The 20731-nt window shown below is 51.1% G+C and overlaps 10 protein-coding genes across 11 annotated transcripts; 5 read left to right on the top strand and 5 right to left on the bottom strand.

Moving 5' to 3' along the window:
- Positions 1-163: 163 nt before the first annotated feature.
- On the bottom strand, positions 164-1201 carry PV05_00977 (uncharacterized protein; the record flags this gene model as incomplete). The annotated part of the gene is made up of 1 exon (XM_013465919.1): positions 164-1201. The coding sequence occupies one exon, from the start codon at positions 1199-1201 to the stop codon at positions 164-166; it is 1038 nt and encodes a 345-aa protein (XP_013321373.1).
- Positions 1202-1694: 493 nt separating this feature from the next.
- On the top strand, positions 1695-2782 carry PV05_00978 (uncharacterized protein). Its single transcript, XM_013465920.1, has one exon. It carries the CDS (start codon positions 1728-1730, stop codon positions 2664-2666), a length of 939 nt encoding a protein of 312 aa, XP_013321374.1. The 5' UTR covers positions 1695-1727; the 3' UTR covers positions 2667-2782.
- Positions 2742-4784, bottom strand: PV05_00979 (uncharacterized protein; the record flags this gene model as incomplete). The annotated part of the gene is made up of 3 exons (XM_013465921.1): positions 2742-3715; positions 3760-4308; positions 4354-4784. 3 exons carry the CDS (start codon positions 4782-4784, stop codon positions 2800-2802), a joined length of 1896 nt encoding a protein of 631 aa, XP_013321375.1. The 3' UTR covers positions 2742-2799.
- A 470-nt stretch (positions 4785-5254) lies between these two features.
- PV05_00980 lies at positions 5255-6748 on the bottom strand. Of its 2 annotated transcripts, XM_013465923.1 has the most exons (3): positions 6481-6748; positions 6245-6431; positions 5255-6195 (listed from the first exon to the last, which is right to left on the bottom strand). In XM_013465923.1, the coding sequence occupies exons 1-3, from the start codon at positions 6583-6585 to the stop codon at positions 5483-5485; spliced, it is 1005 nt and encodes a 334-aa protein (XP_013321377.1). In that variant the 5' UTR covers positions 6586-6748; the 3' UTR covers positions 5255-5482. The 2 variants fall into 2 exon arrangements, with proteins under 2 accessions (XP_013321377.1, XP_013321376.1); XM_013465922.1 differs by having other exon boundaries at positions 6245-6748.
- A 419-nt stretch (positions 6749-7167) lies between these two features.
- PV05_00981 (uncharacterized protein) lies at positions 7168-7642 on the top strand (the record flags this gene model as incomplete). The annotated part of the gene is made up of 3 exons (XM_013465924.1): positions 7168-7197; positions 7248-7414; positions 7474-7642. 3 exons carry the CDS (start codon positions 7168-7170, stop codon positions 7640-7642), a joined length of 366 nt encoding a protein of 121 aa, XP_013321378.1.
- A 1253-nt stretch (positions 7643-8895) lies between these two features.
- Positions 8896-10379, top strand: PV05_00982 (uncharacterized protein; the record flags this gene model as incomplete). The annotated part of the gene is made up of 3 exons (XM_013465925.1): positions 8896-9580; positions 9777-9943; positions 10119-10379. The coding sequence occupies 3 exons, from the start codon at positions 8896-8898 to the stop codon at positions 10377-10379; spliced, it is 1113 nt and encodes a 370-aa protein (XP_013321379.1).
- Positions 10380-12244: 1865 nt separating this feature from the next.
- PV05_00983 (uncharacterized protein) lies at positions 12245-13427 on the bottom strand (the record flags this gene model as incomplete). Its single annotated transcript, XM_013465926.1, has 3 exons — positions 12245-12896; positions 12951-13192; positions 13241-13427. 3 exons carry the CDS (start codon positions 13425-13427, stop codon positions 12501-12503), a joined length of 825 nt encoding a protein of 274 aa, XP_013321380.1. The 3' UTR covers positions 12245-12500.
- Positions 13428-14345: 918 nt separating this feature from the next.
- PV05_00984 (uncharacterized protein) lies at positions 14346-15091 on the top strand. The gene is made up of 3 exons (XM_013465927.1): positions 14346-14557; positions 14685-14769; positions 14823-15091. The coding sequence occupies exons 1-3, from the start codon at positions 14495-14497 to the stop codon at positions 14861-14863; spliced, it is 189 nt and encodes a 62-aa protein (XP_013321381.1). The 5' UTR covers positions 14346-14494; the 3' UTR covers positions 14864-15091.
- Positions 15092-15412: 321 nt separating this feature from the next.
- Positions 15413-17001, top strand: PV05_00985 (uncharacterized protein). Its single transcript, XM_013465928.1, has 3 exons — positions 15413-15599; positions 15662-16000; positions 16090-17001. Exons 1-3 carry the CDS (start codon positions 15583-15585, stop codon positions 16853-16855), a joined length of 1122 nt encoding a protein of 373 aa, XP_013321382.1. The 5' UTR covers positions 15413-15582; the 3' UTR covers positions 16856-17001.
- Positions 16912-20423, bottom strand: PV05_00986 (uncharacterized protein). Its single transcript, XM_013465929.1, has one exon. The coding sequence runs from the start codon at positions 20373-20375 to the stop codon at positions 16932-16934; it is 3444 nt and encodes a 1147-aa protein (XP_013321383.1). The 5' UTR covers positions 20376-20423; the 3' UTR covers positions 16912-16931.
- Between the last annotated feature and the right edge of the window lie 308 nt (positions 20424-20731).

Below are 20731 nucleotides of genomic sequence, written 5' to 3' on the forward strand. Positions count from 1 at the left end.
TGGTTTTATAGCTCACCACCATGCGGCGGACCCAATAGGCACTCTTGGCGTTCGCATCGCACGACGAGGGGTGACGGCCGTGGCGTGTCATCGCTGATGATCCTTTGGGCAGATTTTGTGAACGGATTGACTTCCTTCGATAGTTTGGTTTACCGTCCTTGATTCATCGCGCACGCTGGTAATCCGTCGTCGCGCCACCCTGAGGTTTGCGATTCACATCTGCCGGCTCGATGTCGTACTCGCGTTGTCCTGGATTGAATTTCTCGGTGCCCGCGCCGTAGGACATTTTGGCGCGCCGCTCAGCCGCCGTGGCGTGTCCGGACTGAGGAGGAGGAGCCTGGGCGTCATACTCGAATTTCGCGGCGGACTCTTCGACCCAGACTTCCATGCGCAGCTCGCCGGTTTCAAGGCGGCGGACGGCGTGGGTTTTGGGTGAAGAGCTAGTGGTAGGGGTAGGGTCGGTGGTGTCTTTGGTCGGCGGACGCTTGTTGGATGCTGGCCCGGAAGCCTCCGGGGTGTTGTTGTTGTGGACGAACGAGTCCGGCTCGGCCGCCATCCATCTCCGCTCGTCCTTCTCAAGGCGTCCGACCGGACGGTCGGCGTTGTCTTTGACCTCGATGGCCAAGGTGAAACTGCACTCTGGCGCGCCTGGGCCCTCGGGCAGTGGTCGGAGTTTGGCGGCGGCAGTGCTGATCCGCGAGAGTGTCGCGCGGAAGTTGGCTTCCAGGTCGGCGGTGTTCAGGCTGCGAGTCAGAGCAGGCGGCCATTGGTCCGCTGCGTCTGCGTCGTCGGGAGTTTCGGTGGTGGTGGTGGTGGTGGTACTGTCGATAAAGGGGATGTCGCGATCCTTTTTGGACACGGACGGTAGCGAGTGTAGATCGAATGTCCAGCGTTCGAGGATGCGGTTCGTTTCGCATTCGTAGATGCATAGTGATACTTTCTCGACGGTGTTTTTTTCGAGTTGGTCGCGCACGGCGGAGATGGCGTCGTTGATCCACGTGCAGACCGCGGGATGGCGGTTTTGGCGGACGGGGTAGTTGTATGCGCGCACGGCGAGGAAGGATATTGGTGGGTAGAGCCGGCGGAGGAAGAGGATGTGGTGGGTTGTGACGGCCAGGAAAGAGGTTAGTGTTTCGACAAGGGCGCGGTGTGTGGAGAGAAAGGTGGTTGTGTTTGTCTGGTTTGCGGGTGGTGCGGCCATGTTGTGGCGGAATGGCTTGGAAGGGGTCAGTGAAATCTTAGAGTAGTGGTTGATGGCTCTCGTATGCGATCTCGCGACCTCCTTTGCAGGGGTGGTGATACTCGGGAACGGGAGCTTGGTATTGACCAAGCTTGGCCGAGTCTCTCTTTATTGTTTACGACCTGGTACTCCGTACTTTACGTTGCTATCCTCGCAGCATCACTCAATCCTTCTTCGTCGATAGTGATCTTTACCTAGCAGAGAGATTTAGGAGGCGGTCGTTGCCAACGGACCAATCACGTCGCCGCGTATTGAAAGCGAATCATGACGTACCGAGTACTGTCACGGCCTTCCAAGTTCCTTACAAAGCAGATACGCGGTTGAGTACGACAAAAGTGTTATAAGAAGTGTGCAGTGGTAGCAGCTAGAGCCTTTGAGGGTAGGACACTTCATCGTTGGGATCTGCTGAGCTGATCTTGCCCAACAATCGTCAAACATTCCGATCGCGCAAAGTGTTTTGTAAAACTAAAGAATCCCGTTTAACGATATGGCGTCCAAGTCTTCCAATACTGGCACGACTGGTCTTACGGAGATTTTCAATTATGAGACCGCCACTCACAGCTACGCCATCCGTTGGACCGGCTTAGGAGACTCGGCTTCACCACCCTTGATATTCGTCCATGGTACTCCATGGTCCTCTCGAGTCTGGCTTCCCTTTGCACTCTCACTCGCTCGGAAATTTCATGTCTATCTTTTCGACAACCCTGGATTCGGGGAGAGTCCGTTGGGGCTTCCTTTGCCAAGGAAGGAGCACACCATCACCAAAGAGATAGCACTTGATGCAGACCTCTCTCAGCAGTCTGAAGTGTTCGCCGCCCTGTTCAAGCATTGGGAGCACAATTGGCAGGGAAGGAAGGCTAACGTGGTGGCGCATGATCACGGAGGCCTGATGACTCTACGTGCACACCTCTTGCACGACTGTGAGTATGCGAGTCTGTGCTTGATTGACGTGGTTGCGATCGGGCCATTCGGTCAGCCACTGTTCAAATTGATCGCCCAAAACGAGCATGTCTTCAAGCAGTTGACCGGCCCCGTTTTTGAAGGGGTTGTGGAAGCATATATCCGTGATGCAGCTCATACAGAGCTTAGCAAGGAGACGATGGAGATGTTGAAGAGGCCATGGATCTGCTCTGAGGAGGGTCGACACGGCTTTGTACGACAGATGGTCCAGGCCAATAGTCGGAGCACAGAGGAGGTGGAGGGCAGATACGCCGAAGTTGGCCAAAAACTGCCGGTGTTAGTTATCTGGGGAAAGGAGGATAAATGGATCCCTGTCGTCGACGCTGAAAGACTGAAGCAGAAACTCAATGCCAAGGATGCTGTAGTGATTGAGGAAGCTGGACATCTGATCATGTATGATCAGGGAGAACGGTTTGGTGTTGAGCTTGGTTTGTGGTTGAGTCCTTTCAGCAAGGCAACGTCGTGACCATGATTGAAAAGAAGCATTTTGAGTGAATGGATGCATAAGACGCCAGAGCCCTTGCCGAAACACTCTTGCGGTGACGACTCGCCGGTACGAAGAGTGTCAAAGGTGGTTTACAAAATGTGCACCAATCATCCTATTCGGCGATGTTATCGTCCCAGGCACCGGGAAGGCTCATGACCTTCCGCACCTTTTGGTACTCAAATTCAATCCGCAAATCTGCTTTATTTGGTCCAACCTCAAAGCGTGTCCTCACAAACCATTTCCACTCGGAAACCAACGGATGGGAATCCTCGAACGGCCAAGTGCAGGGTGTGAGATCAGACGGCCCTGATGGTTGCTCCCGCCGACAATAGTCCTTCAGATCTATACTGCAAGACCGTAGCACGGAAACCCAGCGCTCCAAAAACCACGAATAAATACTGGACGCCTCCCTGCAGGACAATGTCTCGTCTCTACCGGTGAAAAATCTCAGACTTCTTCGGGCAGCTAACATCAGGGGGGTCTCTCCAGCAGAGTTGTGGGCGCAGGGATCCGCCCCGTCTCGCAACAAGTGTTCGATCACAGTGAAGACATCGACTCCATTCATCCACACACCGGGTTCCGTGCCCCAGTTCGAATCCATTAGATAATGCAGCAACCTAGACCCTCGGCGGTCAGTGAAATTCGCAAGGTGAACCGTATTCGTGATTTGACTCATTGCTGCCATGAATGAATCATTTGGAAACATTTCTGTCTGCTGGAGAACAATTGAAGCCTTGTAGTCATCCGAAGCTGCCTCATCAATTCCAATTTTTTTCTGTGTCAGCCAAAGATAGTCTGCGTAAGAGCCTCGAAATCCATGCAGAGCGGACCTAGTTTTGTTCCACTCTCCAGGCTTGCCAGGAAGATACCCATCGTGGAGATCACTGTTGCCATGTTCCAATAAAACGCGCATTGTTTCACGCATCTGAGGAAGCCCATCATCAGGGTCAGGCCGCAGCTCCTCCAGGTCAGGGAAGAGAAAGATCCTATAATACCCGGCTCGTTCAACGGCGAGCCCAAGTGGCGTCCTTGAATGTCAGTCTCGGATTTCAACCATAAACACTCGACATACCAAGTGATGCCCTGATATCGTACTATACTTGCAGCATCCGCTCCTAACTCGAGAAGGAGCCTACACGTCTCAGGCCTAAGCCACGATGCAGCTATATGCAACGGAGTGACATCGTCATACGTTGCATCAGATGGCGAGGCCTCTTTCGTAGTAACCAGACGTCTGACCTCCTCAGTATCGCCCATTGCGCAAGCCTTCATAATAGGTGAATCTCCTGTCACCAGCCTTAGAGGTCGAAGTGTAAACTGAATATACCCAAATTGTCGCTTGATGATGAGAGAAATTCCCCACGCCTTGAACCAAGGGGCAATGCGGAATTGCAATTCGTGCCCTTCAGATTCTGATTCGGGTTCTCCAACTGGCCCTTGCCGTTTCAGAGATCGGACAGTACCAATCCCCAGGTAGTATTCTGTGCCATGATCGACGAGTACATAATGTGCATTCCGGTTTGAGGTCGTCCCGGAACCTGGACTTCCTGAAGGACGAGGTGGTGAGGCTGAGATTCCGTATCCAATCTTCTGGGTTTCGTGAGACCGTCGTTGCAACAGTCTGTCCTAGATTAACATGATACCTAGAATTGACGCGGTTACTCACTGGAGGTAGAGTATCTGTGCAAGCGTAAGTGTTGACTTTGCTCTTTCAAGTCTGAGAAGGAGCTTGTCTAGTTTTCTTGTCCTCAATGCAGTTAGCAGCGAGAATCGCCTAGGTTGCAATCTCATGCCCGTGTTCAATTCTGAAACAATGTTGCTCAAACAATCGGAAGCAATTTTGCACTGGTGAATCGTATTCACCTGGATTTGGGTGGTGATGTCCGTCAATCCGGTGGTCCTCAGGCCCTGAATTCTTGAAAACTCCACGAGAACATGTGCTAGGACGTCAATCTCCTCGAGAATAACGCCTATTTGTTCAGGCGCATCGCGTACAGTAGAGTAGAAATCTGCTAATATACGTGTGTTCTCCAGAATCTGAACAGCAAGGGAAGCTAGCCCCGCGCCGCCAGCGACAAGCCCAACGATCTCTGCCATGAAGTTAGCTGTTTCTGGACCCAAGCTCCTAAATAATAGTTCACAACATCGATTGCATCGAGGATAAACTCCACGGTACGGAGTACTTGTGTAGAAGTGATGATTTCGCAAAGCGTCAAAATTCCCAATCATCCCCCAAGGAATTTCGTCAAGACGCCAGGTCGGACCGAGCCAGGTGAGGCCCGAAACGTGTCAGCCTGGTGCGCCTCATGCTCCTGCTGCTGGCCTGATTCAGCCTTACAAATCTAGGCGCCTGTCCAGAGGGGTTCAGTTATCACTGTGTCTTGTAATAGGACACATCTCAGGCAGAAACTTTTTGCAAAGTCTGCTGCGACAAGCCCTTCAGTCCGCAAACCTGCAAGTCGCCGATATGCAAAAGTAGAGACTTTCCTTGAGATCCAGTCCACATGGGAGCAGCTGGTGATGCAAGATGTACCATATACATAAGGCCTCCTCGGTGAGCGATCTTTGGGTACCTAAGGAGTGCTTTCTGTCCCTGCGCAGCGTGCAATGAGCGGAGCATGAAATAGTGAGGGAAGCATTGGCAGAGCATTGCGGTTTGTCAAGGAACATTCTGGAGAAGAGCGACCTGTGTATCAATTTCCCTTACAGGTTTGATGAGTATCTTGTATCTTTTCATTGCTGGAATGTGTCATCTTATCTAGGTAATCCAACTGTTGTCTAGGTGTCGTAGAGCGTTAGTTGTCTTTCTTGAAATTTCCATTCGCCTGACCATTTGCATTGTCGGATGGATCGGAGACCCGGACCACTTCGGGTAAGTGATATACCCTGTCCCAGACCATACGAAAGTGTTCTTGATCACCGTTGAGGATGTGGCGTAAGTGTATGGCCCAGAGAATGTAGCAATACGCGCCAATACCGGTCATCAAGTGCCACCAGCCGTGTCCTTCGAGGAAGAACCCCCAGGGCATGCCAATGCTTCGACGCCATTGACGCAGGGTCGAGCAATACTTGTTGTCGAGGTTCCAAATGCCGAACCCTGCAAGGAATATTGAGACGCCAAATATGACGAAGAACCACATGTTCCTAAGGATAGCCGTGTCTCTTTTGTTCTCGTATTCTTGTTCTTCTTTTGTCAGGACGGGTAAGTTGTTTCTCTGCCGTTCTAGACGATGTTTCTCCTCGGATTTCCTCAATGATGGGCGAAGGTTAAATTCCATGCTGTATACGCTCCTGAGGACGATGAACAATGTGAGAAATGCGTAGACGGTCTGGTGGAATACGGGGTCCTGGAGATAGTGGTAGTACAACGTGATGAAGGCGCAGAAAACGAGCAGGAAAACACCCAGGGCTATTTGTTGGTTTGCTGGGCGGGAGTAGGATAAGCTCGCGTAGGCCATGAGGCACGTTGTGTAGATCATGTTGAGCTCGTCAACCAACTGCCATGGGTCTAAATCTGTCAGTGACTGGAGCACAGCGTCCGAGTGAGCATCGCATACATTTCAGTGTGGTGTGAAACATAAAGCTCCCGAAGCCAACCAGAAAGTAGCCAAAGTATGCGACTTCGAATACTGTATCATGACCTTGTTTTCTACAACTCTTGACGCCTTTGTATGCGAGGTATATGAACATGAGATTCGTCAGGGTGTTGATGAGCTCGGCGGAATAGTACGTGGCATAGTAGTCCTTGTCCTGTCAGCCCTCAGCTCTTCTTTGACTTTCTGTCTCTTCGTACCTCTTCGCACCATTGGAGCGTCGAAGTGACCGGGTCCCAATAGCCTGGCTGATTCGGTGGAGGGTAAGGAATAGAGGGCAGCCATGAAGGCATCCTTGCGGCCATCGTCGTTCAAGTCAATTGGTTGGACGAGCTCAAAAAGATGTCATAGCGGCAGGGACTGAGGATACCCGTTGAGTATAAGTAGACCCCTAGGTGGTACATTCGGGATGATGCGGCTGTCAAGTAGATGCGGAAAAGTGCAAACGGAAAATATCTTGCTGACAATGAATGGTTTTGTTAGTGGAGTAGAACTTGGTTCATACTGTGTACGCAACAAAGTCCAACGGATGAAACCGAGGCAATGTGACGTACGCCAACGGACAATTGCAGCTGTAGCTTGCAATTCTGGGATCAAGCTGATCGTTCTTCGATTGCGGGTGCCTGACACGTGAAGACCTGAAAGGCTGTGGTACCCCGGCATCACCTGCATCGATTGCCCCTCTACGGAGTATTTGTTTGAGTATACCACATCGACCTACTTCGTAAGCCTCATCGGTTCTCCTGCTTGACCACCAACTTTAGCCTGGACCTGCCAAAAGACGCGTACTTCTGAATCTCGTGTGTGGACAGACACTCCAGGGTGAGGGTCAAAATATCACTTTCTGCTTCATCTCGTACCGTCGAAGCGTAGCGCAATCAATCAACATGGCGATTCCTAATGCTGCTCTACAGAAGGTGCGACTATCTGACCTTCGAATCAGCGCCGACGACTGATAAATTGGCAGCTTCTTCAAGAAGTCGAAACGCAGGCTGTTCTTTCCCAACAGAAAATCACTCAGACGCAAGCAGAACTCAACGTCAAACGACGAGATGCACGGTTGAACCTCCTCACATCCAACGAACTCAAATCACTGTCCAAAGACACAAAAACATATGAGGGCGTGGGAAAGATGTATGCAATCTTGCTGGGGTTTGCACAGATTCCATCCTGCTAACACAAATTGCTACCAGGTTCGTTGCGGTACCGGTGTCAACCCTCACCCGCCGACTTGAATCCGACTCGACCACTTTGAATAAAGAGATATCTGAACTGGAAAAGAAGTTGCACTATCAAGAGACGACTTACAAAAACAGTCGGCAACATATTGAGAAAATCTTACAAAGTGGATCTCGTCCATGAGTCGATTCCTGGAGCCTGCGATGGTCCAGCCCATTGCACAGAAAGCCCAAGCTTTGCCAGAGCTGAAAGACGAATGTGTGTGGTCGCACAATACGCGCCCTCACTCTGTACCTTGTCTGCATCCATTTTGGTACTGCCAGCATCCGATTGACTGTTTCTCCATGGCTCCAGTCGGCCACGTATCTCATAAAGAACTCTCACACAAGTAACCGGCATCGCGCATTCAAGGCCGGCACAACACATTGACCATGTCACAGATGCAGGTCGACGTTGTGGTTGATTAGAGAGAGACGAGGGTTGATTTGTTTAAGCATGTCATGATGAGGCTAAGCCCAACTCATCCATGCTCAACCGGTTTGAGGCTCAAAGAGAGGAACTGACGGCGGATTACTCTCCAAGATCAGCTGGCCGACTGTGTTTCGGCAGGATGTGGCCCCGATTGAAATGTTTCGTCCGCCTATAGCTGGTTTTACGATGGTGTCACTCGACCTTATGGGTCTCGTCAGGGTCGAAGCCACCGTCAGTTGGTTGAGAAGGGTGCATTTGATGACGGTGTCTGACGATATGCATACATTTCAGGCCACCCAAAAGTTCCACAAAAACCAGTCTGTTACCGTCGATAGGATCGGCTCGCCGCTGAGCCAACTTCCTTTATTAGGTATCTCTATGCCAAACGAAACAAACAGTGCACTCTTGATCAAACACTTCTGAGACGATCCTATATGAAGACCAAGATTCATCTAGCAATCGGCTGACTTATCCATCCATTAGCATATCTTATACGAGCCAAACACCACTTGTTGGGTGCCCGTAGTTTCTTTTACGAGTCCCAATCTTATTGGCAATTCAAAATCGGCGCAGAGAACCGGGAAGATACCGACAAGTCACTGCCCAAACAGACGGCCCCCAATCTTGCGTGTCTGGTGGCTGGTCTTCAGACCGACTTGCAGCACAAGTTGATAAACCTAGAACAATCCCCCACCACCAGCTGAAATTGCGGTGCACGCTCGACTTTTCCTCTTCCTGTTTCGGGGGTGCATGTCAGAGATACACTTCCGAGGGCTGTGATCTACTTGTAGTTCAATAGGGATCCATCCTATTTGAACATTTTACCCTTCTGTTGTTGCGCCCGACAGCTTTATTCCAGCCAGGCGCTGAACCCCGCCTCCACCGCCAGACTGATCAGCAATTTCCGACAGGGCTGAAGGTCCGCGCTTTTGAGGGGTAAATCGACGCCCGTTGGCATCACGAAAATGCCCCGAACATACTATTCTGACTCTGAGGACGAATATGTGTTGATGCCAGTGCGCAGTCATGCGGGCAGTGAGTACAGGGGACGACGGCGACCAGCAAGAGTTGTCGACCATGTCCAGCCAGAAGAGGTGGTGATCAATAATCATTTGGTCGTGCCAGGCGCAGCTCGTCCTCGCGCATCCAGCACAGGGGGTGGACCAGCTCACACAACCATCAACATCGCCACCTCAGATCGCGGGCATAGCCGTAGCCGCAGCCGACACCGGTACGAAAGCCGATCCTCGAGTTCGGATTACCACAGTGGCCGATCGAGGTCTCGACATCGAAACCGACGGCCTGAGCGAGGAAGCAAAGTGTACGAGGACGATTTGGCCTACAGCCTGCGCAGAGAACTCGATCTAGCACGCGACCGACGAGACGAAGACAAGAGCAAGAGAGAGCGCGAGGACGAGAGGAGGAGATGGCGGATAGAGGAGGAGGAAAAGAAGCTGAAAAGGCAGAAAGAAAGGGAGACCATATTGTTAGAGGCTAAGCTTGAAGAAGAGAAAAAGAAGAAGGCCGAGAAGGAGCTGCGGGAGCGAATTCTCAAGGACGAAGAAGACCGGCAGAAAAAGGAGAAGGAGAAGAAGAAAGCTGAGGAGGAGGAGTTCGAGAGGAAAGTCAAGGAGAAGTTCATGAATGCCGGTATGCTAGGCCCCCCGTATGATCGTTATCGTCGTGACTATGGATATGATTACGACTGGTAATCACTGCACTGCTATTCACGTATCAGTCCTGATCCAGCTATCGAAACTGGGTTTGATGGATGCTACTATGCTGGGCATTCGATTTTGATAAAGAACGGGAGGCTAATTCGTTTTGTGTTTGGTGTGACCTGCAGGCTACAGTCCCGAGTACGTTGAGGAGATCTTGCACAAGAAGAAGCAGGAGAGAGCTAGCTCGGCGCTGGCCATCGATCTACACCGCCCAACGTTCATCAAGGTGAATCGAAAGTACTTGCATCCGGATACGTTGGACTATTATGGTTTGCCTTGGGAATGGGATTCGGTGAGTAACCTGCCTTTCGCTTTCAAGCAGCAAGCAAACAAACAAACATGGATGAGACGTTCCACCGCGGGATCAAGGCGTTTTGCGGGAAAGGCGTTTGGACTTTGTGTCATGTTGAGTATTGTTCTTTTTTTTGGGGAAACCGGAGGCTAACATGGTGTGACTTTCTCCGCAGCGTGACACCGAATACATCATCATCAAGAAGTACATCGACAATACTTTCCAGGACGAATTGTTCGAGCATACGCGCCGATTGAAGGAGCGGAAACTTATTACAGGGCCGTACGTGAAAGAGACCAAGACGATTACGACGCTGACGCCGAATGACCACTCCTATGTGAAGAAGGGGGACAAGATGTACATTGTTAGGGAGAAGAGTAAGAGTCCGGGTCGCAGTGCTAGTCACAGTCGGAGGAGTAGTTGGATGTTTTCGTAGACAGCATTCTCGCAGGCTGAGGGAGGGACGGGACCATAGCCACAAAGGACCAAGTGGCAGGGAGGGTGCGCGACGGGGCCTATATAGCTGGAAGGGGGTGTCAAGCTACGATTTAACGATTTTGTGCATTTGGTTTGACTACGTGGTCCAAGGTTGTCATGGCGGTGGTGTATGGGTATGGGCTGTCACAGACTCTGCTCATATACAGTTGAATCATGAAATGAATTCTACAACGTGTGACCATTATATCTCCGAGTGTGAGGGCATGTTCGTAGCAGAAGATGTATGGTAGTATAAGCTGGCCCTGGTCTCAAATGAGTCAGTGGCACCCCCCATTACCTGACACCTTCGATACCTTATCTAACTAAGTAAGGCACTATAAGAGCTGGGGAGTTCTGTGATGGTTGTTTGTGCAGATTTCTAGTCGCCAAACAATTGATGTGCGGGAAAAGGCGCGCTTCAAACCTGAGCTCGATTACCATGAACAAAATAAAGCCTCATCAACCCCGCCGTGTACTTTGGTAACCAAGCTGGGAAAGTGGGTGGTGGAGATCGTTTCCGTGCGAGTGTGTGGACGGCACGATCGACGGGCTTTTCGGTCTGGGCTTGCGTTGTGCGGAGCTGGAGCTGAGCGTGACGAGGAGAACTGGAGCCTCAGCTGAAAGATATTGACAGGGATGAGGCCTGCAAACGAGCAGCGTGCAGAAGGTACGTATCTTGTGGAGTGCTTGAGATGGGTCATCTCATTGGGTGCTGGCATGTCAAGTATCATGGCAGCCTTCCGGCCTCACGGAGACGTGTGCTGTCTCGCTGTGTACACAGTAGGTTCTGCTTCTCAACGAGACTAGGTAGGGCACTCTTCGGACAGTCGCTTCCTACCTCCCTCGTGGTAGAGAAGTAGGCTATGGGGTAGCAGCACAATCATGGAGATAAAGTGATGTATGTCCAGCCTGATGTGTCTGCCTAAGATAGCATGACTGGGCCACGTCTCACGTCTGTAGAGCCTCGCACAAATGTGACTGACTGGCACCCGTTGTACCTCGGAGAGAGGTGCAAGAGGAAGAAGCACTTCCTTCACGGGTACAAGTTGAGAGGCATGATACCGGGCTACTTCTCGTCCGCGCGCCACCTCCTTCCCACCCCGCTCTCCTCTTGCAGCCCAGTCTCGCCGAGCGCATTCATTCGACACTCTCAGGCTTCGAAGGTTCCACCTGAGTGGCGATTATCGACCTGTTGTCTGATGAAGTCGGGCCCTCGACGGCCGCGTTAGGCAGTCATCTTGCCCGAAGTGGTAACTTGCAAGGGCCCGTGGCGGTCTGAAAGGATGATAAACGCTTGAAAGGTGGCCGGGGCCTCGAGGAGTGGAACTGAGGACGGGAAAAGACCACACGTTTAGCGGTACAATGGCAGGACTAAGGGGTGGGGGTGTGTTAGATCTAGGATTGCGAAACGAATGCGGCAACCAAAAAGGCAAACCGGGGACGGGACGGAGGAACTTACTACGGAGAGGGGGGATGTGGCGAATTGAGCAGGAGGACGAGAGGGGTCTGGACTCTGAACTCGCAGAAGGACCGTCTTACCAAGACGATACACCTCGAGTATCGTCCACTCACGTATCCGTATTTCTTCGTCTATCAGGTCCTCAATTACATTGGGGCTTCAAATTGTGCTTTCCTGACGGCCACATGCGGGGCTGCGGCTGGCCGAGAACCAGGACTGTTGCAAGCCGGAAATGCAAGATCAAGTCGCCTAGATTGGCACATTTTATTGCAACGGCATCGAAACCCAGGACAGAAGAAGCAAGCTTGGGAGAACGAGGCGTGCGCGTTTCAATGTCGTGATGGATTACCATTTTCTCCGTATCTGGGTATTTCAAGTTGGATATGGTTAGATAAGACAATATGCAAGGCTTCCACTCCACTCAGATGCCTTCCGATCATTGCTATTTCAGGTCACCCCATGCGCCGTCGCCTTGTCAATCATCCGTCGTATCGTTGCATATGATCATGCTACTGTGAGGTATTGTATCCCAAGATCCTATCGGACACTTCGATTCAGGCGTGGAACTGTTGCCGCCCAAGGTCCCTGCTGAAACTCAAGTTCACCCTTTGCGGCTCTTGCCTAAAGAGCTTGTCCATGTGTAATGGCGGGGTGGTGTGCCAGATCTGGTCTGTGGAGTTCAGGGCTCATGAAATATCGTTCGCTCTTGGGACTTTGGCTGTACTTTGAACTCGCCCCACCTGGACTTTGGGCAGAAGTCTGCGACTGAAAGGGACTGGAGATTGCAAGATGCATCTTGGGTGTTTCGACCATGTCATTCTGTTGGGTCGTCTTGCGAGAGTTGTAAGGAGGCAGAGTATCGCGCTTCGTCCCAAGAAAGAATGATCGGTAGTGGCTGCGTCGACTTGGTGGTTTTGGAGTCGAGGCTTCGACATCGGCTTTGTGAGAAGCGACTGCACCGTGAGATCGGACTTGACGGGCGGTGAGATGCGCTTTCTTGTCTCGAAAGATGAAGCTCTGTGCCGCATTAGTACTCGCCCTCCTCGGGAGGATATTCGCAATTGTGCTTACCGTGAGGATGTTGATCGGACCCATGACCAGCACAATAATGCCGGAAGCAATGACAAGTCGCCAGAACGGCAGTCCCAAACTCTTCTGACTTGTGGCTTGCTTATTGAGATTGCCGAGGATGCTGTTACCAAGGAATACCATGGCAACTCCGAGCATGACAAAGCTAGATCGATAGCTGAAGAGAGGCCAATTTCGTGAGATGTAGGTTTTGAACAATGGGAGTTCCGTGACGATGAGGAATCCTAAAACGGATTTAGCATCACGTTCAAGCCGCTTCGGTACCGACTTACCGCTCATTATGATTCTGATAACGTGTTCGCAAGCATCGAAGAAGAAAAACTTGGACACGATAAAAGTCTTGACCAGCATGACTGAACTTGCGCCAACAACACTGAGAAGGGCAATTATGTTCATGACTCGGATGACATTGAGTACGACGTAGCCAGCGCCGAGGAGCGATTTTCCGAAAAACAGCATCTTGAGATTGGATTCGATTAGGAGAAATGGCAACTTTTGATCTTGTGAAATGCTGGAGAATGAGACAGGACAAGAGTTTAAGGAGAGAGACGTATTAGATATTTGTGGTCAGAAACGCTTGCGTTAACGTGAACAATAGTATGATCAATAGCTGCAAGGGCATGAATAGAACTGAATAGCGTAGTCAAGGTCAATGAGAGGCGAATATGTTGGAGGGTGTAGCAGAATGGACCCTTTTTCCTATGACTCTCATCTCATTGACTGATGTCGAACATACGGTACTTTGATACTCACAATCTGACACTCTGTTAAGCGCGCAGAAACAAGAGATGAAGCTGTAGTACATCCCTCGGGCACCACACGAGACGGACGTGTCCATTGGTGAAATAAGAACGCTGTCTGAGAACATTTGCCAGATTAGTTTCAGGCCAGATTATCGGTCGACATTTGCCACATGGGAAATGGATGATTGTCGCTCATGTCGAGCAAAGGTCGGCTTGCCCTCAGGCCTTGGACCAGTGACAGAAATGAATGGCTGAGGTTGAAGGTCATCTAGAATGCAGCTCAATCTGAAACGCGCTTGGGTGCCGTGCAAACGTCAATTTTTTGACGCCGAACTTCATCACTGTTGCAGCCTCGCCTCCGCCAGAGGGCATTTTCGATGCGTAAGGCTGGAGGATGACAGCCAAAGCAAGGCACTGGGCAGGACGAGGAGGCGGTGATGAAGTTGTTTCAACGAAGTGAAGGACAGATGGACAATGGGATATCGCCAGAGCGAGCCGGGGGTTGCACTTTCGCGCCAGAAGAATCCGCAGTAGCCGACAGAGGTCTAACACTTTACGCTGTTATAGTTCGCCGTAGCAATATCCGCCGACGAAAACATTTCGACTTGTTGAGCGCAGCCTCGAATGACCGTCACCTAAGCGTGGCACTGGCTCTTTCCCTCATCTCACCGGTTTGTCTACGTCCTGAACAACTATATAAACCCTCTCAATTCTCGGTCCTTATCTGCCTTGTAATCTTCCGAAGTCTAAATCTGCCACTTATATCTTCAAGAAGCCGCAATCATGACTCGAGGCAACCAAAGAGAAAAGGCTCGTGAGAAGAATCTCAAAGAGCAGGCTGGATCGGTAAGTGGAGGATTGCCACTACTATGAAGATGACAGACCCTGCTGGCAAATGGCTATTGCAGCGATAGCACGGCCTTTCATGCCACCGTGATCCTCCAGCAAGACACTGACTTAAATGTGAATGTAGAAGAAGAAGAATACACAATCGGGAACCGAATTTCAGCGGACGAAGGAGCAACAGGCTGAAATCATGCGTCAAAAGCAGGCACAAGGTGGGTTCTCATACATATAGCCGTTAGAATGCCACGGTCTGACCCCCCATCAGCCGAAGCCAAACGGGCTCAAGAAGCAGCCGCGAAAAAGTGACCCTGAAGCCCATGCTGTCTTACACTGAGCAGCATCGACACAGTTGGCTTCAAGCACAGGACGAGTCTCCGATTCGTGCTCGAGGCCACCATGAACGGGATTAGCAAGGAGTTTGTTGGAGTCCCATTTCCATGAAAACCATAGCGACACTCGGAGTCTAGAGCTGGATACATTCGCGAGCCTCAATCACAAGCGAGAGCTGAATACTAGACCCATTCGACTTTGCACAGATCTGTGCGACTCTTCTCATTGCTGCTGGTCACCTGCGGGATCTTGCTAGACGTGACTTTGCGATGTCTATGTTTCTGTGTATGCCGTAAGATTAAGTGTGACTCCGTCGATCCTCCCCAAACGTATCCGCGTACATCGTCGAGTAGGAGGTCAGAGCACCCTTTCACCGGCTAGACCACTCTTGTCCCATCAAGTAGTCTCCCTGACATTCGAGGCTATCACCTCCCTGAAATAGACTGACTGCACTGTATGCCACTCTAGGATCATACTGCATAATGTACGGCCGAGTACGGATGACTAATCGGAGGTTTTGGTACACTTCTCCCTTTGTTTAGCAGTGTTTTGATACTCTGTCATTGACACCCAGCTAATCCCCTGCCAATATCAATGCGAGAGATCATTCCAAGTCTAGATGCGACCCATGGTTGGCTTTGGCTCTTCAACATCAAAGCCTTGAAGGCTGCTAAGATCAAAACTCGCCGTCCAGCATGAGCTGGTTACAAAGGTGCCGCTCCCCTACTTGACCCCTACCATGAACTCCCGCGCATCGAGACTCACAGGCAACAGTATCAAGCCCTTCTGGCCACTCATATTCACCTTCATCCTACCCAAAGCCATCAGCTATTACCGCGTTGTGAAAACCGCTGTTAGGACACGACCGCCACCAAGACCTCTACCCAAGAAAACTGGCCAAGGTCTCAATGCCCTGTTCGCATCAATATGCGTGTTCTTCTACCTTTCACTGCCACTAAAGGGGAGCGTCGAAGATCACAACATCTTTGTCATCACACAGTCACGTCTTACGATGCCGACGGACACTCTCTTTTCACGGCTAGCTATGCTTCGGGACCATGGGGTCCTGACGTCGGTCGATGAGGCTTTACGCTCGAAGTTGACTTCTCCCACGTATGTACTTTCCGCCCCTTTACCCTGCCCCTTGTCTTTGTTTCCTTGAGGAGCACGTTTCAAGCTGATGCATAGTCCCTTGTGAACAGCCTCCGCCAGATCTATCTCCGCTTCGGGCCCCGTACCCTGCTGAATTGCACATTCTGCCACCCGGACGACACTTTCTCCTACCTCCTGTACCACCTGCCTATCAACGTCCTGCTCCCGCACCTCTTCCACGTCTTCTGTCTCGGTCTTGCAACGTCCGAGTCAATCTCCGGCTTCGAACCCAGCCGCTGGCGGACGCAGGTCTTGCTATGTGCTCTTGCACTCGCGTCGGTCGACATCGCAATCACCACCACCTATTCACCGATCGTAAATCCTAACACGCCAGCACCAGCGGGGATCTTCTGGTTGTCATCGACCCTACGCTATTTGTGCTTGTGCCTCTTCGACGCCGCGACTGCATTTCTCATCTACGCCTCGGCAACGGGCCGATTCTTGCTGTTCAGCGCCCCGGCCAATGCGGACCCTGAACTTGCTCGCCGCCGGACGGAAGAGCTGCTCACAAAGGCAAATTTGTCCCTGCAACTGACCCAGACGAGCTTACGTGCGTACTCAATTGCGCGAAATGCCACGGTGCGCAATCCAACACTCAAGGCCGGTGATGACGAATACTGGACTAGAGTTGTGTCGGTAGAAGGAACCCAAGGCTACGGCGACCAGAGCCTCCTCGAAGACGAAGAGGTCCAAGCCGCAATCTCACGTGCCTATGGGTCTGGGTCGATGAACGTCGAGCAGATGAGGAGAGAGGCGGATGTATTCGTCAATAATGTGACAAGGGGCCTTGACTCGACGACTGGCAACACCAGATAGAGATCCTGGGATACATCAACCTTTGATCAAGTATCATACAAGTATTATCTTGGTTCGCCGTTTCTACGAATATCGTTCAGGAATCGTCAGGCTCGTCCTTGATAACGATACACTCATCATCGTCTTTCTCCATTTTAACAAAGTCCTTCTCAGTCACCCGTCGCCCATTTTTACCCATGATCTCGGTCGCAAATATCACCGTTTCTACGCCCGCAGGCACCCTCTCCTCCTCGCCTTCGGGCAACGCATCAATATCGATCTCGGCACCAATCAAACTCTTTAGGATAACCTCCGCCCCTGCTTTACTCATGATCATATTCTTCTCCTTGCACCGCTCGTCGCAAATACACTCGGTACAGCCTTCAATACAATGGCAGGCCGAGACACGTTGCACAGCGCGCTCCAATAGCAGGTCGATGAATTCAAATGCTTTGGCCGCGATACCAGACCCGGCGGCACCGCCCTTGGCATCATAAAATGTCAACCGAGCTGGCCTTTTGCGCTGCGTCTCTTTCTTCGCAAACTCCTTAAGCGCGTTCTTGCACTCCGTCCGCACATCGCCTGGCATACTGACCACGAACTGCGGCATGAGGCTCATGAGGGCATGTTCCGCCGCGTGGATTCCGGCCGCCAGGTTGAGCCGTTTCTCCTTGAGTATCTGCAACGCGTACTTGGGTACATCGAGCCACAACCCTCTCGAAAAGATAATGACAGGCGGATTGTCCACTGCCACGGCGTCAAGTATTCGTCGTTTCTGATCGACCTTGAAGAACCCAAACACCACAGCCTTGACCTTGATCCGGCCGAAGAATGCTCTTGTCAATGAATTCGACGACACACGACGCACCTGCTCCGTCTCAATGGGGTCAACGTCCGTATAGTCACGCTGCTGCGTGGTCCAGTCAACCTTGACAAGCTGCACGCGCGCGATCTTGCGCTCGGGTGAGAACTCTTTGACCATAAAGGTCTTACCCTGGTGCAGAAAGATTCCACCGTCGTAGAGTGTGAAGAAAGCGCGAGAGGCTTCGACTTCTTCGAGCACGATATTGCGGCCGTGCGTGATATCGATCACAGCGAAATGGGTATCCTCGGTATCGCGGATGGCGACGCATTTCGATGGCAATGGTCGGAACCGCTCGTTACAGTGATAGAATCCCATCGGGTCGTATGTTAGGCGTTCAGTGCATATCTCAGGCAGCATCTTGCCGAGGAACTTGACGTCCTCGTCCGGCTTGATTGGCATCTCGTAAGCGGCGCACTGCATGTGGCCTTCAACCACGAGCTCATTCTGTAAATCAACCTGGAGTTCACAGTTCGGTTTGGTGAAGATCTCGTCTGGATTCTGCATATAGTATTGGTCAACTGCGAAACAGTCACCAACGAGCACGGAGAGGGAGTCTCGATTGCGACGTCCGGCTCGACCGCTTTGTTGCCGTAGGTTGGCAATAGTGTATGGGAAACCCATAGTGACCACCGCGTCAAGGGAGCCGATATCGACGCCCAATTCAAGTGCAGTGGTAGCGATGATACCCATAAGCTTACCACCAAACATTTCGGATTCGATGCGTCGACGATCTTGAGCCGAGTATCCTCCACGATAGCCCATGACTAACGCTGCACATTCTGGTCTCTCGAGATTGGTAAACTCGGCTTTCACGGCTGCCAGCAAGACCTCACATTGTTTTCGTACTCGGCAGAAGGCAACGGTCCGAACACCACGCAGGATAAGTTGACATATCAATCGTGCTGTCTCAGCGAATGTATCACCTCGACCTGAAGAAGGATCACCAGGATCTTTGTATGGCGTGTTCCAGCAGATGAACTCTTTCCGTCCAGAAGGTGACCCGTCAAAATCGGTCAGCTTCACTTTGTCCACTCCAAAGATTGTCTTCATGTGTTCTTCGGGATTTGCCACGGTCGCCGAACATGAAATAAACTTCACCTTGCGATTTCCCACCGCTGCACATATGCGACGTAGCCGCCGCATGATGAAGGCTACGTGAGCCCCGAACAACCCGTTGTAAACATGTAATTCGTCGACAACGACATACTTCAAATTGCGGAGAAAGTTCCTCCATCCATTTTCCTGAGGCAGAATCGTGATATGAAGCATGTCCGGATTTGTGAATATAATTCGACCTTCCTCTCGGATAGTATTTCTTACATTCATCGGAGTATCGCCATCGAAAGTCTCGACAATGGCATTTTCTAATCCCGGGATGTACTGTAGCAATTCTTTCATGCTCCGTCGTTGATCCTGGGCGAGGGCTTTGGTCGGAAAAATGTACATGCCTCGACTCTCTGGGTCAACTTCAAGCTGGTGCAGCATTGGTATCTGGTAGATCAATGACTTTCCCGAGCTTGTAGAGGTAGAAACGATGACGTGATGGCCACTATGCAGATTGTTGATCGCTTCGGCTTGATGTGAGTACAGCTGCATTATGCCTCTACTATTGTAAAGAGCATTGACCAGATTTTGCGATAGTTGAAAGTCCAGATCACCATAGATAGCTGGCTGAGGATCGAACACACGATGTCCATCTGGTACAATCTGATGAGTGTACCATTCTAACTCAGTTATCTCCTTGACGATCTCCGAGATCGTCTTTCGGTCCTTTGGTATGGATTTGGGTGGGCCAGTGAATTCTGGTCCTGGTGTATTTCCACGGCTGGATAAAGGAGAAGGAATGTACTGTTCTTTGAGCTCCAGGATCTTTTGCACGGCATCGGTTTGTTCTTCAGCGCATTGGTTGAGGAAAGCATTCACGGCGGACGTGAACTTGACGTTGCGCTTTTCAATCAGCTTCAACATCGACTTCTGACTGAATACAGGCATCTTAAGGTCTTCGTTCCTTAATTTCTGTGTAGCCTTCGTAGGCTGGCCTGTCTTGGGATCAATGACTTGTCTTTTCAGATCGCCATCGATGAATTCGAAGAAGAGCAATTCCTTGGCTGTCTCGGACTGTTCATTCGGAGCGCTTTCATCTTCTGCCAGTGACCTGAAATGTTCAGCTCTTCCACCCTTGACACCATCCTCTTCGCCCATGATTGTGACCATCAAGTGTTCTTCATCAACATAAGCGAAATTGATAGCTCGAGGCATCAGAGCTTTGACCTGTGCCACATCTTCCTCCTTTAACGGTCTTTTGATGTGTCCTTCGACTGCAGACTTGATATTGTCCCATGTTGTCGCAAAGTGCTTGCGAGTACAGCAGAAGGTATAGACTACGTTCAGAGCCTTGTGCAGAAGGGATAAATACTTGAAGTGATCAGGCCAAGGAATGTCGGACTCGACGAGGTTCGAAGAGGAGCTTTTTCGTAACAGAGCTGGTTTGGAGGAGGATTTGGTTGTTCTTGGTTTGGTCCCGCCATCGTGAGTTTTCGTAGGTACAGTCGTGGTCGTCGTGGTACTCGTCGTGGAATCGGATGTTATCGCTTGCGATTCATCATCCTGCGGCCTGCGCTTTCGTTTGCGATTGACTGCCTGGCGCGACACAGTCGCAGCTTGCAGTTTCGCCATCAAACATGCCTGTCAAGAGGAATAAGGGCAGGAGACGGCGAGGACCGGTACCTGCACAGGGTCAATGGGGGAATTTCCAGGGTCAAAACTTCTTCGTCGCCGCTGGACGCCGCCAGCCAATCGATGACGTCTACGCGTAAAGTGCTTCAGACACGTTATCACGTGATGCATCATTGATTCTGGTTACGACTTCTTTTCTTAAGTTCCAACGCAATGGGTGTTCAAGTACGAAGTAGACTACAGAAATAAGACATATACTCATTCCTTCGTCAGTTGATGGTAGGATAGAAGCCTACATCCTGTCAATTGGACAAGTTCTTGTGTCCGAGAAGGTGAGCAGTCCTAATGCCCACAGC

This window comes from Exophiala xenobiotica, assembly GCF_000835505.1.
Source record: "Exophiala xenobiotica strain CBS 118157 unplaced genomic scaffold supercont1.1, whole genome shotgun sequence".
NCBI lineage: Eukaryota > Fungi > Ascomycota > Eurotiomycetes > Chaetothyriales > Herpotrichiellaceae > Exophiala > Exophiala xenobiotica.

What these genes read in the sequence shown, in the direction of transcription:
- PV05_00984 (XM_013465927.1), top strand. Translation starts at nt 14,495, where the DNA reads ATGACTCGAGGCAACCAAAGAGAAAAGGCTCGTGAGAAGAATCTCAAA. An exon ending in TCAAAGAGCAGGCTGGATCG is followed by an intron (nt 14,558 to 14,684) that starts GTAAGTGGAGGA and finishes ATGTGAATGTAG; the next exon opens with AAGAAGAAGAATACACAATC. An exon ending in GCGTCAAAAGCAGGCACAAG is followed by an intron (nt 14,770 to 14,822) that starts GTGGGTTCTCAT and finishes ACCCCCCATCAG; the next exon opens with CCGAAGCCAAACGGGCTCAA.
- PV05_00985 (XM_013465928.1), top strand. An exon ending in TCGAAGTTGACTTCTCCCAC is followed by an intron (nt 16,001 to 16,089) that starts GTATGTACTTTC and finishes CCTTGTGAACAG; the next exon opens with CCTCCGCCAGATCTATCTCC.
- PV05_00986 (XM_013465929.1), bottom strand. Translation starts at nt 20,375, where the DNA reads ATGGCGAAACTGCAAGCTGCGACTGTGTCGCGCCAGGCAGTCAATCGC.
- PV05_00978 (XM_013465920.1), top strand. Translation starts at nt 1,728, where the DNA reads ATGGCGTCCAAGTCTTCCAATACTGGCACGACTGGTCTTACGGAGATT.
- PV05_00980 (XM_013465923.1), bottom strand. Translation starts at nt 6,585, where the DNA reads ATGGCCGCAAGGATGCCTTCATGGCTGCCCTCTATTCCTTACCCTCCA. An exon ending in CGCTCCAATGGTGCGAAGAG is followed by an intron (nt 6,432 to 6,480) that starts GTACGAAGAGAC and finishes TGACAGGACAAG; the next exon opens with GACTACTATGCCACGTACTA. An exon ending in GTTTCACACCACACTGAAAT is followed by an intron (nt 6,196 to 6,244) that starts GTATGCGATGCT and finishes TGACAGATTTAG; the next exon opens with ACCCATGGCAGTTGGTTGAC.